Here is a 15,744-nt window from a genome sequence, read left to right as displayed (position 1 = left end):
GTAAGTTGATGGAAGCCAACCAGATTTTCAGTGTGGCATGTTCACCCTAGAATTTGTGTTGGTTGATATTCCATCATTAGCTTTGTCATAAGACAAAATAGAATTGATACCCCCAACTCTGGTGACTCTTTTATTTTTTCAAGTGGCTGTTTAGCATGGCATAGCTGAACATAAGCTTTAAAATCAAACTTTGGCTTCAAACTCTGGCCCTCCTACTTATCTCTATGTCTTTGAATAAATTATTTAACTTTCATAAGCGTTTGTTTCCTTGTAAGTAAACTGAAGATAATTATACTTACTTTTTGGGTTGATATAAGGATTCACAATAATATGTAAGTAAAATAACTAACAGTGTACTTAGTATATAATAAAATTCCACAAATATTAGGCCCCAAATTTCACAGCTAGGGATTTCAAGTTCATTGAATTTTTCCTCTGACATCAATTGTCTCAATGGATGAGATTGTTGAGTTCTTCTGAGAAATGTGGATTTTAAAAGGATAGGGGCGCCTGGGTGGCTCAGTCAGTTAAGCTGCCGACTGGGCTCAGGTCACCATCTCACTGTATGTGAGTTCGAGCCCCACATCGGGCTCTGTGCTGACAACTCAGAGCCTGGAGCCTCTTTCAGATTCTGTGTCTCCCTCTCTCTCTGCCCCTCCCCCACTCCCGCTCTGTCTCTCTTGCTCTCAAAAAATAAATAAACATTAAAAATGTTTAAAAAAATAAAAGGGCACGGAATTATAAATGCTACAAATTTTGCATTCTCCTTTCCAAATGACCTCTAGGCATATTATATTTCTTTCACAGTTAATCTCTGAATAAAGTCAAAATTGATTTTTGATCTTCTTTTAGGAGCCAGGTGGTAGAAGTGAGGCCTCAAATGCCATTGCCTCAGATGCTGCACCAGCAGCATCTGATGACAAGAATGACAGCATGGATATATTGGAAGCGTCAACACAATCAGGTTTTTCTGCCAGCCACTCATCTCCTTCTAATAGTTCTGGGAGGGCTGCAAATGCTGACTTTGCCAGTGCCATCTGTAAGTATGTTAATATAATCTCCAAATGTTGCAGTCTGTTCACACATTGTAGTGTTTGACCACTGGTTCATTGGTTCATGATCCGAAAAGAATGAAATCATTCTGATATTCAGTTAACATAAATTCGGATGAATGTATGCTTTAAAAAATATATTCTTCACTGAGTCTTTATGGCACCTAAATTTAAACTACAAGTATGTATGGGGCACCTGAGTGGCTCAGTCGGTTAATCTGACTTCGGCTCAGGTCATGATCACAGTTCATGGCTTCAAGCCCTGTGTCAGGCTCTGTGCTGACAGATCAGAGCCTGGAGCCTGCTTCGGATTCTGTGTCTCCCTCTCTCTCAAAAATAAATAAACATTGAAGAAAAAATAAACTACAAATGAGTAATCGAGTCCCTCATCTGGGTTTATTGTTTTTTGGCAATCTAATTGTGGTATTTTGAAATATATTCATATTCAGAAAAGTACTTTAACTATCATGATTTGTGTTATCTGATGGTTTAGGAGTTACAGAAATGATACATCCAGGATAAACAAAATACAATAAAGGAAAACAAACTTTTCTATGCTGTGTCTTATTTGTGGAAACATTCAAGCATATTTGGTGTGTACACTAGTAATTTCTCTGAATATCTTACCTTTACTTCTTCACAGTGTATGCTGAGTTAGTGGAAGCACCTGAGAAATCACCTAAGCCACCATCTGAAGTCAACGTTAACCCACTATATGTGTCTCCTGCATGTAAAAAACCACTAATCCACATGTATGAAAAGGAATTCACTTCTGAGATCTGCTGTGGTTCTTTGTGGGGTATGTTTAGCTTCTTAAAACTGAGTTGTTCCTTTTTAAAGAATATATTTTTATCAATGTAGCAAACTTGTGAAAAATCATAGATGTTAAACACTTGTTTCTTATTACTAAACCATTATCAAGCAAATAAAACATATTTATTTATAGTAGTTCATTTGTTCCCTTTTTTTTCCTGATTTATTTTCATTCAATTCAGTTTGATTTTTGAAGCTTGAATTGGCAATCATCCCTACCCTTTTTATTAACTTTGTGTGTGTGTGTGTGTGTGTATATATATATATATTTAACTTATATGTAATTAATGTAATATTGGATTAGGCTATGATTATTTAAAAATTTGAGCTTAGTATTTTTTTAAATTTTTAAATGATTGTTTACTTTTAAGAGAGAGACAGAATATGAGTGGGGGAGGGGCCAAGACAGAGGGAGACACAGAATCTGAAGCAGGCTCTAGGCTCTGGGCTGTCAGCACAGAGCCCAACACGGGGCTTGAACTCATGAAGGGCAAGATCATGACCTGAGCCGAAGTCGGTCACCGACTGAACCACCCAGGCGCCCCTGAGCTTAGTATTTTTAATTTAGGGTAGTGTGTAGCATATAATACCTAATGAGATATTACAAGACAGATTTCTTTACATTCTTGTTTTTAAATAATTTTGAGGACTGGGGCACATGGGTGGCTCAGTCAGTTAAGCGTCTAACTTTGGCTCAGGTCATGATCTCGTGGTTTGTGAGTTCCAGCCCTACATTAGGCTTGCTGCTGTCAACACAGAACCCACTTTGGCTCCTCTTACCCCCCTCTTTCTGCCCCTCCCCTGCTTGTGCTCTCTCAAAAATAAATAAAAACAAATAAATAAATAAATAAATAAATAAATAAATAAATAAAAATAATTTTGAGGATTTGTAGAGAAAGTTCCTTTGATAATGTCTTTTTTCAATGTTTCAAGTTTTTATTTAAATTCTAGTTAGTTAACATGCACTGTAATACTAGTTTCAGGAGTAGAATTTAGTGATTCATCACTTAACATGTAACACTTAGTTCTCATCACAATAAATGCCCTCCTTACTACCTGTCACTCATTTAGCCCATCACCCCGGGGCAACCTCCCTTCCAGCAACCTCAGTTTGTTCCCTATACTTGAGAGTCTCTTTTATGGTTTGCCTCCTGTTATTTTTTTCTTTCCCAGTGTACATCTGTTTTGTTTCTTAAATTACACATATAAGTGAAATCATATGGTATTTGTCATCTTCTGACTGACTTATTTCACCTAGCATAATACTCTAGTTCCATCCACGTCATTGCAAATGACAAGATTTCATTCTTTTTATGGTTGAGTAATATTCCATTGTATATATATACGTCTTCTTTATCCATCAGTTTATCCATCAGTTGATGGACATTTGGGCTCTTTCCATAATTTGGCTATTGTTGATAATGCTGCTATAAACATTGAGGTGCATGTCCCCCTTCAAGTCAGTATTTTTGTATCCTTTGGGTAAATACCTAGTAGTGCAATTACTGGGCCATAGGGTAGTTCTATTTTTAACTTTCTGAGGAAACTCCATACTTTTCCAGAGTGGCTGCACCAGTTTACCTTGCTACCAACAGTGTAAGAGGGTTCCCCTTTCACCACATCCTCACCAACATCTGTTGTTCCCTATGTTGTTCATTTTAATCATTCTGATAAGTGTGAGGTGATATCTCATTGTAGCTTTGATATGTATTTCCTTGATAATGAGTGATGTTGAGCACCTCTTCATGTGTCTGTTAGCCATCTGGATGACCTTCAATAATGTCTTAATGATAGATTTTTTCAATCCTTTGCTCCAGAATAATTATAACCATATTAATAAGGCTCAGACAATATTTTACTAAAGTTCATCTGAATCATAAATGAAACAATAAATAAATGGAAGGAGGGAAGAAATTCAAAGTAAATTCCAATTTCACTTGCAATTTCATAGATTTTGCTTAATGTATGATTGAACATGGGACAGAATTTTAAATTAAAAATAGAGCAGTGTAGCAAACAGGGACAGAATTTTAAATTAAAAATAGAGCAGTGTAGAAAACAGTATAGTTATATGGACTGAACAACTTGGAAAAAACCATGTTATCCTCAAAGCTAATATATTATGTCAGATAACAAGAAAGCAAAGTTTACTTCATTATCATTTCAGTCAGGCAACTACCCAGAGATCTAGTTAGTGTCTCATTCATTTTTATAACTTGTGATTTTATATTTTGAAAAATAAAAGATTATGGTCAAAATTGACTATATTTTCCCCTCTGTCTCTGATTCCCCTGTGGGAGGAGATGCAGTTCCTAAATCTGCCACAGGACATTACTTAGAGAACTGGTAAAGGACAGAGTAGGAAGGTAAAAGCAGAGACACTTGCCTTTTCTCCTTATATCCTTGAAACACAAATAGTCTACAAGTAGAAGGAAGACACTGAAATACTCTCCATTGTATTACTTTGCTGAGTTTTTCCTGTGTATCAAGTTATGGGGGGAAAACTCCCACAGTGGTTTGAAGTATATTCTAATTTAGCTTAATCTTCCATTTCAGTCCTCTCATTCAGTCTTTAAACCGTGTTTATATTTGAATAAATAGAGCCAGTAGACAATAGAATGTAGGAATTTAGATCAATAAAAGTAAGAACTACTTTCATAGGTATATAGAAATGTAAGTTTTTAAATATTTGCATGAACACAGACTCATTCAATTTAAAAACAATTTGCATATAATAATTTTAAAAGCTTTAAAACCTTTAGTTATAATTAGGAATGACAAATAAACTGAATTGAAGTTTTCATATGCAATAGACATCCTTAATGTTTAATGGTAATTTTCAAAACGGTTGATTAATTTTTCTAAAGTTTGGGACACTGCTAAAGGATGCTCAGATATTTATAAAGTTCTCCTTTTGAGATGCCACACCAGATACCCGCCAGTAGAATATTGCCAGAGGGTATTATCTTCTACATTTTAGTGTATTTCAGTGAAATTTGTTCTGTTGATAGGCTTCACTGTTACACAGTATGAGGTTAACATTAGCCTAAAGTGTTATCAGTCATGTTTGCACAGATCAGCACACTGGAGTAGCAAAAGTACTAATATAAATTCAATTATAAAAAAAAATATGATCTGAGCTAATAATAGTACCTTTCTTTTTATATACAAACAGGAGTGAATTTGCTGTTGGGAACTCGATCTAATCTGTATCTGATGGACAGAAGTGGAAAGGCAGACATTACTAAACTGATAAAGCGAAGACCATTCCGTCAGATTCAAGTTGTAGAGCCACTCAATTTGCTGATTACCATCTCTGGTTTGTTTAAGAACTAAAATTAGCTAAGTAATTATGCAGATAAATTAGGTTCCAAACTAGGCTAAAGACTTTCTCAGGTGACAGTGTTCACAGGAAAGCACTTTAAATATAACCTTAAATTGGGACACCAAACTTTCCTACTTGTGTTTTCTTATCTATTTACAGTTTGAACTAACTTCTGACTTTCCTTCTGTGTCTGGATATTTGCTGGTAATGCACCTAACCTAGGTCATTGATAAGAAAAAAACATGTCAATTACATCTTTCATGTATTTTCTGAGTAGCCACCTACAACCTTATGACTCACAATTTTACCCACCCATGTGTACATGACCACATTCATCATATACTTTTCTTGTGATTTGCCAGAAGTTAACAAAGAACAAACTGGACAATAATTGGATAAAAATGAAAGTGTTGTCCCTGGCACAGCCTTATCATGAGAGTCTTCAGATAGGATTAATTACAAGAACAGATACCCTAAGACCTCGACCTTATTCCCACATAGTAATTGAACTTCTTAATTTTGGTCAGTCAGAGCCTGAATCTCTGAATATGAGAGAGCGAGTAAACAGTTGTTAATAATAATTGTCACTACTAAACAGTACTCGGTATTAGAAAAGCACTAGTATTAAAGCCAACTGCAGGCAAAAGATGATTGACAAAAGGATAGGAAAAGTTAAAAAAAACAGTTTGTAGAATAAAATGAAGCTAATTACAGCTATTTATGTGTTTGCATACTTCCTGTCTGTACCTAGTAGCTATGTGGCACATTAATTAATGATTATTTATTTTCCTAAAAATTATTAACTCTGATTTAGGTTTTGGTTAGGGGGAAATCCTCTCTGGATATGCTAAAGCTTCATTATTTTTTGATCATGTTTCATTTTCATTAATTTATAACTGCTTGAGGTACACAGATACAGCATTTAGATTTTGAAAACATCTGGGTGGCCAAGAGACTGCACATCTGGAAAACCAATTTATTTATTTTTTATCCAACTTTCTCTAACCCAAATGTGCTCTTTTTACTGCTTAAGTTTCTCTCAAATGTGGATTATTTTTGCATCAAATAATACTGAGAACATCAGTGTAGAAAGATACCTAATTATTTAGAGTACAAATTTATTCTATCTCTTAAGAGTAGAATTGAAATAGACGTAGATGTCTGAATTCTAATGCTGCATTAAAAAATGTCATGCAAAAACATATGTAAGATTAATCACAAGGAAGAATCCTATTGTTGGGCCTAGAAATCTTATAAAAATAAACTATAAAAATGAATGTGAAGTCACTATGTATACAAATAAATGTGTAATTTAATGGTCTGTTTTTTCTGAAGGAATTGTAAGAATTTGCTGGGATTTACAATTAGAAAATTAGCATTAAAGATAAATTGGATTGAGAAAAACATGATAAAACTTTAATTATTTTGTAAGTATGCTGGAAAGAAGGAGCACAAAAAGACCCTTCCCACTAGCCCCGAATGCCTAACAGTGAATATATCAGACATCCCTCTCATACATACATACTACCAGGAACAGCTTCTGGGTCTCTTAATTCCAGAAAGATCATGACTTAGATAAAAGCCAAAACATAGATGGTAATTCTATTGCCTGCACCATGGCAGTCTTAATCTGTCCCAAAGATGTATTTTACATTTCTTCAGATAGACAGATAGGTAGCTGGTAGACATTTTGACTATCTCTTGGAAGTGAGAGACTAAGAAAGACTTTTCTATCATATTTATAAATCCTGAAGGGAAGAATCTAATATAGTGTAGTTTTTCTAAAAGTGCTTTTTACTTTAGTGAGAAGATTTTGTTAAAAGGACAAAATACTGTTATTATTTTCTCTTTCTAATATAAGAAAAAATAGACAGAATTGAAATACTGTTTCTTATCTATCAGGCCATAAGAACAGACTTAGGGTGTATCATTTGACCTGGCTGAGGAACAAGATTTTGAATGATGATCCTGATAGTAAAAGAAGACAAGAGGAGATGCTAAAGACAGAAGAAGCCTGCAAAGCTATTGATAAACTGACAGGTTGTGAACACTTCAGTGTCCGTAAGTCTCTTTTCATGTTTACTATAGCTATATAAAGTTTGCTTTCCTTCATTTAGTAAAGTACATTGGGGGTGCCTGGGTTGCTCAGTTGGTTGGGCATCCAACTTTGTCTCAGGTCATGATCTCACGGTTCGTGGGTTTGAGCTCTGTGTTGGGCTCTTTGCTGAAAGCTCAGAGCCTGGAGCCTACTTTGGATTTTGTATCTCCCTCTCTCTCTGCACCCCCTCCACTCATGCTCTGTCTCTCTCAAAATAAACATTAAAAAATTTTTAAAAATAAATGTTTTTAATGGATCTGTGATACCTGTATGGAGATTCATATGATATTATCTTTCTTTGGAAAAGCAATAAAATAGAATCGCATAATAATTCCACTTTTTTAATTGGAAAATTTATCTTAATACTGACTAGGAAACTTTGCAATGAGTAGAAAAGAAAATTCCTCTGTGGTCTGCTGGTTCTTGCTTCCACTGTCAATATTCATGAATATAATTGCTAAATATTTTTTCTGTTAGAGTGTTTTCATTTGTCCTATCTCTTTACAACTATCCACTGCAAAATGAGGTAACAACTCCAGGGTCTCAGAATCCTGCTCTCATCTGTCAACAATTAGACAGTTATAATATCCCATTCTGTTCTATTTCTGAAGCAAATCTCCTCTCAGCCTTTGTTTTCTTCCTTTCCTTTTCATTAATTACCCCTTCAGACAGAACTAGTGACATAGATAAAAGATAGCTGGAATTACATGATATTTTAACAGGGTGTTGCTATCCTGACTGACCATTTCTGTTCTGCATATAGAGGCTTTTCCAGAATAGTTTTCCATATGTGTTTATATAAGTACACATACACCATTAAAGGGAGAAATGAGTACCCAGACAAACTAGGCATTAAATAACTTTCTTCTAGTTTTATGTATCACTACTCTCCTCCAAATCATATTATATGTATTTAGTAGCCAAAGGTGAAAGAGATCCCAAGATGTTAAACAAAGAGTTTGTATAGCAGAACTGCCTCCTATTAACTTGTAAATTTTTTAGTTCAACAAGAGAGAGTTTACAATAATCAATTACAAGAACACCTTGCAAATCTGTGTTCTTGGTGAGTAGATGGATTAGTTAAGGCGTTTTTTCCTGGCTGAACCCATTACAACCCTCCCATAACAACTAAAAGCCTTTGTCTTATTGACATGTGAATATAGGAGGACAGCCATGTACTCATATTTGCATGACATTTTCATAGCCTTTCAAGATCCATAAAATAATGGACTGACACCAATTACTGCCATATACTAAAGTTATAGGAAGTGTTTGCTTAATAGAGAATTTCTTTGCTTGTTGGGGGTATATTAATCATGCTTCTTTAGCCTACTTGGGTGTCGAAAAGAAAAAGTAACAAATAACCAGAGTCAGAGAGAGAGCGAGAGAGTGAGAGCAAGACCAAGAGAGAGAGGGGGGCCCAGGTATGAATAAGAGAAGGGGGGAGAAGCCTTATATTTTGTCTCTGATGAAGTCTGACTAGAAAGGACAGAAACAATGTTCTAAACAAGGGAAAAAAAGGGTTTTAACACAAAATATAAATCTAGGAAGTAGGACAACATATTCCATAAGAATTAGAAGGTCTGAGAGAAAGCATATACTTTTTATTCATTTCTCTTTTTTTAAAGCAGCTGTATTTAAATAATTTACATACCATAAAATTTACCCATTTAGAAGTGTACAATCAATGGTTTTTAGTACGTGTGTAGAGTTTTTGACCATTTTCATTATCCCAAAATAACCCCATAGCCATTAGCAATCACTCCACATTCCATCTCTCTTACATTAACCTTATTCTCCTCAGAGTCCTAAATAATCACTGATCTACTTTCTTTTGCTATAACTTTTTCTTTTCTGAACAATCTATTTAAATGGAATCATATAGGGGCGCCTGGGTGGCTCAGTCGGTTGGGCGGCCGACTTTGGCTCGGGTCATGATCTCGCGGTCCGTGAGTTCGAGCCCCGCGTCGGGCTCTGTGCTGACAGTTCAGAGCCTGGAGCCTATTTCAGATTCTGTGTCTCCCTCTCTCTGACCCTCCCCTGGTCATGCTCTGTCTCTCTCTGTCTCAAAAATAAATAAACGTTAAAAAAATTAAAAAAAAAAATAAATAAATGGAATCATATATTATATGGTCTTTTGTGACAGGCTTCTGTCACGTAGTATAATGTTTTCAAGGTTCATGCATGCTGTAGCCTGTATAACTTGTATCAATATTTATTATTTTTATTGCTGAATAGTGTTGCATTGTATAGATATACCTTTTGTTCATATGATTTTTGCACATCCATTATTTATACATTTGTACTCTTTACAAATTAATGTGTATTAATACACGAAATGTATTAACCTGTCATACATGTGTCTGTACATGGGAATGCATGTTTTATATTCTCTTGGATGGTACTGCCAGACTGTTTTTCAAAGTGGCTCCACCATTTTACATTGCCGTAAGTATGGAGGCTCCATTTTCTCTTCATCTTTACCAACACTTGTAGATGTCTGTCTTTTGATTCTAGCCATCCAAGTGAAGTGGTATCTCATTGTAGTTTTGATTTGTATTCCCCTGATAACTAATGTTGTCATGCATTTATTTATTTATTTATTTATTTATTTATTTATTTATTGTTGTTGAGTTGTAAGCATTCTTTATATATTCTGGATCCTAGGCCCTTATCAGATATATGAATTTCAAATATTTTATCCCATGTCATAGGTTATCTTTTCACTTTCTTGATAGTGTTTTTTTGATGCCCCCAAATTTTGATTTGGATAAAACTCAATTTATCTATTTTTTTTCTTTTGTTTCTTATGCTTTTTGTGTCAAATATAAAAATCCATTGCCATGAAGATTTATTCCTATATTTACTACTCAGAGTTTTATAGTTTTAGCTCTTACATTTAGGTCGTTGATCCCTTCTGAATTAATTTTTCCATATAGTGTGAGGTAATGGGTCCAACTTCTTCTTTTGTATGTGGATATTCAGTTGTCCTGGTAGAATTTGTTGAAGAGAATATTCTTTCCCAATTGAATGCGTAGGACACCATTGACCATAGATATATGGGTTTAGTTATAGACTCCAAATTCTACTCTGTTGATCTATATGCCTTTGCCTACCTCAGTACTACACTATTCTGATTACTGTAGCTTGTAGTAAGTTTTGAAATTGTGAAGTATGAGTCATTCAACTTTGTTTTCCTTTTGCAAGATTGTTTTGGCTATTCAAGGACTCTTCTAATACCATGAATTTTAGGATCAGCATTTCCATTTCTGCAAAAGAGGCTATTGATATTTTAGTAGCAATTAAATTTAGTCCATAGATCACTTTAGATAGTACTGTCCTCTTTTTAAAATATTTACATTTTTATTATTTATTTACTTAGTGACTTAAAACAACAGTAATTTATTATTTCTGATAAGTCTGTGAGTTGAGCAAGGCTCAGCTGGATTTTTTTGAATATAGTTGACAATATAATATCAAATTAGTTTCAGGTGTACAACATATTGCTTCAACTTCTCTGTATGTGATGCTGTGTTCACCACAAATGTAGCTACCATCTGTCACCATACAATGTTATTACAATATCGTTGGCTATGTTCCCTATGTTGTGCCTTTTATTTCCATGACTTATTCATTCCCTAACTGGAGGCCTTTATCCCCCACTCCCCTACACCAACTTTGCCCATCCCCTGACTGCCTTCCCTCTGGCAACCATCAGTTTGTTGTCTGTATTTATAGGTCTGATTCTGATTTTTATTTGTTTATTCCTTTTTTTTTTAGATTCCACATATGAGTGAAGTCATACAGTCTTTGTCTTTCTCAGTCTGACTTATTTCACTTAGCAGAATATCCTCTAGGTCCATCCATGTATTGCCCTTTAAGAATGTTAAGTCTACCCATTCATGAACAAAAAGTCTTTCCATTTATTTAGGTCTCCTTTAATTTCTTTCAACAATGTTCTGTAGTTTTCAGTGTACAATTTAGAGTACTCTTAAAGTCTAATGCATACACTTCATAAAATTATATAGTTAGTTTTGTCACCTTTTGGGGGGCATCAAATTGTAACTAAAAAGCTTTTCTAATATATATGATCTGTGCTTATATTGTGGTTATAACATTCTTGATGACCAATACAAATACCTGAGTGTTCTTGTTAACTCTGTGGTATTGTTACTTCTTTGTATTTTATCATTGTAGTCCAACATGAAGAAACAACATATATTGCAATTGCTTTGAAGTCATCAATTCACCTTTATGCATGGGCACCAAAGTCCTTCGATGAAAGTACTGCTATTAAAGTAAGTGTCTCCATTTTCTTTAGATCATATGGTTTTTCTTTTGAGAAACTGTAAACAAAACAATATTTTGAAATATAGTGGCAGAAATATATACCATTCTTCTACAGTTAATGTAATTTGACTATACCATGTGAATAATTATCATTTAACCCTCTTTTAGATAATTCACAGGTGCCACACAGCAAGGGAGAGTATGAGGGAAATCCCTGACCCCTCCCCTTAGAGGACTACCCTACCAGCTCCTCTCTCCCAATTCCTGTAGTCAACATGAAGACTTTTTCTTCTATAGCCCCAAACACAGGCTTTGGGTGCCACCCCAATGACTTGAAGCTGAGAAATTCCCTGTTCTCTCTTAGTGGGGGGTGGAGAGCAGAGGGAAGGTAAGGAAAGGTGTGGCAATGGTAGAGGGGGGAGCCCCACTGAAAGAGGAATGAGGGAAGAGAAAGCCTTTGCTCTAATTACCAGGGCTACAAGGATAGGGGTGGTGAGGAAAGGCTGGGTCTATATTTCATCCAAGCTGGAACTCTAAACACATTTCTCTCCAGAACTATTGCAAGGAATGGTGGTTAGGCTTATTTGGATTACCAGTAATATTTCCACCTTTATTATGATTTAACTGAACTTCTATGGATCAGTCTCTTAAGGTAACCAGTTGGTGTCCCAAACAACTAAGTCACTAATGATTTTTTAATCACATCTCATAAACTGGGGAGTCTTTATGTTTATTAGTTTTTAATAATAGTCCAGAATTTTGTGAAATAGGATTATTTTGTGCTTATTCTGTAGCAGTGAGGACTGATTAATGAACTGGGAGCATTATATACAGCCCAATAACTCCTAATCTGGAGTGAACATCAGAATCATCTGCAACATTTGTTAAAAGTTTAGATCTCAGACCCAACCCCGGGCTGAATTAGTAGGTCTGGAGTAGGGCCTGGGAATCTGTATTTTTAGCAAATGTTTCAGGTGACTTTGAACTAGTTGGTCCATGCACAAGTTTTTACAAAGTACTGATTAAGGACACATCATGATAGACTCCAACAAGGTATTTATTAAATAATTTTGTATCTAAGGTCAGAATCTGTTTACATGGCATATTTTCGAGGCCAAAACATCACATGTATGCAATAAGATGGGCTAATTTCTATAACTGCCTCTTAATGTCTATTTGAATAAGTATGTTCTTTTGTAAATAGCACAGACTACTATATTAGACAGTCTGTCTCTGCCCTGGCACAGGTTACAGGTCTGATCTGATCTCCCTAAATTGGGCCTTGGGTCAGCTGTCAGTATTTAGATATGGGTTTGTTCTTGGCTGTCTGCTGATTGGTCAGAGCTGCCTGATATGGAGCTGGAAAACAAAGAAGATAAGTACCAACAGTCTGTCTAGCCTGATATGCAGTTTCTGGTCAAAGTCCTCCCTCTAGTTCTTGAATCTCACCTCATGACTATAGTATGGTGAATCCTGTGATGCCCAGTCTTCTCCTGTGACCTGAACTTGGCAATGAATCCTGTTTGGCTTTTTGTTTCCTTGGACTAGGAATTATAGGAGCCTAGAGTACATCCATTCTATGGTAGGTTAACATGCCTGGCCTTTTTCATTCCCTACCAAGTATGCATTGATCAATCAGCAGACTCCGAAGGAGACTACATGTCCTATGAAGCCTATATACGAATACTGGCAAAAATACAGGCAGCTGATCCAGCGAACCGGTTTAAGAGACCAGATGAGCTCCTTCATCTGCTGAAACTCAAGGCAAGGAATTTAAAGACAGAAAAAAAGAGTGAAAAGAGTGCAGGGCCATACAAGGTTCTTATAATCATTGGAGATTTGGCCTCTGAAGGAAAACTCAAAATTTAAAACCTCAATATAATTATGTTCTTGTTATAGTAACAGACCTAAGAAAAATTGATAATACATAGGTCTCTAAATGCATTATATAATTTTAGAAATCAACCAGGATTTTATAAACATGTTAAACAAGAGAGCATGGGAACATTTACCTTACTCAGAGTGTCATTTTTGGCCTTTCGGCCATATTTGGTTTTATATCTACAGGTGTTTCCAACAGTTGGTCATAAGCCAGTGACAGTTGACCTGGCTATTGGTTCTGAAAAAAGGCTAAAGATTTTCTTCAGCTCAGCAGATGGATATCACATCATTGATGCAGAATCTGAGGTTATGTCTGATGTGACTCTGCCAAATAACGTAAGATCCCTAGAAATTATTGTACACCACAATTTGAGTTTTTCCAACAGCCAAAACTCTTAAAGATTTAAAAATATGATTATGAATACCTATACTGGAGCTGAAACCTAAAAGATAAGTATAGAGTACCAGAAAGTAGTAATGGATAAACAGAAATCACTAATGGCTTCTTAGTCCACACAGCTGAGTCTGTTTATTCTTCAGATATATTTTGTCTTGCACAGTGTTTTTGTTTGTTTGTTTGTTTGTTTGTTTGTTTGTTTGTTTTTAAATGAATAGAGTTTACACTTAAAAATCTGGACTTCCATTGATAAACCAAAAGGTCTGATAACATCTGGCTCTCATTACTATCTGGCCATTATCAACTGGAAATTATTCCTGTCTGGCCCCTTTTATTTTATTATTATTTTTATTTTTTTTATGGCTGCCCCCTTTTAGATGGAATATATACATACATTGCCTATCCATCCACCTTTATGTATTTATAATAACTAGCCCTAGTAGATGTATGAGTTTGCAATCTTTGCTTTAGTCCTTCTGTACCCCATAAACAGATTCTTTAAAAATACAGCAGTATTGCAACATTATTATATGTACCCTCCTTCATTATCCAAATCCTAGTGCTTTAACTGTGGCATATAGAAAATTATCATAGTGTTCTCTTATATAGTATCAATTATAGTTAGAATTTCTGATCAAAGGATTCAGCAGTTTAAAAGATAATGTACTTCAACTTTTAACTCTTAAATAATTATAAATAATGAGACTATGGGAAAATATCTAAAATATGGATAATTGTAAAAATACCATACACATAATTTATAGAGTTCGAACATAATACCCCCCCACACATGCACCATACAAAATATGATTCTGAGTGTCTCAAATTTGATGGTAGCAGTGATGTTTGCTTTATTGAAAATTATATTTTTTAAAAAAGACCTGAAACAACAAATCTCTGCTTCACCCTTTTTTAATTCCCCAGTTTGTTGACAACTAAAATTTTAGCAGTTTAGCATTATATAAAAGTCCAGGAGAAAACTTTTTTGCACTTTTAAGTCACTGTAGTAATATGATATTTTACATAGCTTTCAGAATTGTCTCATACATCTCTGAAAAATTACATAGAGCAATTGTCAGATCATTAGTGGAGACATTTAAAAAAACATGTTGGTCATATTAACAATCTAATTAGCTGATCACTCAGTTGTCACCTATGAGTATATAGAAACCACCCTGTTTATAATGTAGAAAGTATTGAACCAAGCCCAGCCAAAGTCACTTAGATATGAGTTCAGATTAATATTAATGTAAGTATTATAGTACTTGTCAGTTGGAATGTCTTCCATAGCTTCCTGAATCTTTTTTTATGACATGGCAGATAGCCTTCATTTTGAAGCCAGTGCCATATTAAACATTGCAATATTGGTCCAAGTTTATACTTATTTGAAACATCATTCAGGAAGATTGCACTCTGTGTTCTACTTGATTACCAAGCAAGGAGAATTATTTCCTTTTGAAACAATCAGTTCATTATTGTAGAAGCAAGAATGAGAGATCAGTTTTTAAAAAATTATTTTATGACCTAATTATGATACCTTAAGTATTTTCAAAAAATAGTATTTTTAGCTAAATGCCCTAGTGTCCTGACCCATTAAAAGAGTAAGGACTCTAATAAAATGGAGGGGAGTGTCTTCCGAAACAGAATGCACTAAAAATGCTATTTTTTCAAGAGCTCCAAAGTACAAAACCTGTAATGCTACAAGGGAGCCATGTGTGCTAAAGAATATCTGGTTACTGCAGGAATCTTCTGAGAAGCAAGGGAATTACCTCTGAGGCTTTCTGGGTTTACAGCAGTCCACCTCTATTCTAAACAGATGTTTTTAGACAACTTTCTTCCTTGAAATTTCTTTTTCTCTCTTCCTTCATCTCTTTTCTGATTCAATTGC

The 15,744-nt window shown here is 35.0% G+C and overlaps 1 protein-coding gene across 1 annotated transcript in view; it reads left to right on the top strand.

Annotated features, from left to right (window-relative positions):
• Positions 1-15,744, top strand: part of NRK (Nik related kinase) — a 137,018-nt gene that overhangs the window by 111,438 nt on the left and 9,836 nt on the right. The window contains 6 exon segments of the mRNA XM_019431795.2: positions 853-1,039; positions 1,696-1,851; positions 5,041-5,184; positions 7,093-7,251; positions 11,486-11,586; positions 13,646-13,795. Coding sequence (XP_019287340.2) covers positions 853-1,039; positions 1,696-1,851; positions 5,041-5,184; positions 7,093-7,251; positions 11,486-11,586; positions 13,646-13,795 — 897 coding nt within the window.

Source organism: Panthera pardus, unplaced genomic scaffold (assembly GCF_024362965.1).
Source record: "Panthera pardus isolate Hobbes unplaced genomic scaffold, ASM2436296v1 HiC_scaffold_27, whole genome shotgun sequence".
Classification (NCBI taxonomy): domain Eukaryota; kingdom Metazoa; phylum Chordata; class Mammalia; order Carnivora; family Felidae; genus Panthera; species Panthera pardus.
Note: the sequence above shows the minus strand (reverse complement) of the source record. Positions and strands in the feature narration are given on the sequence as shown.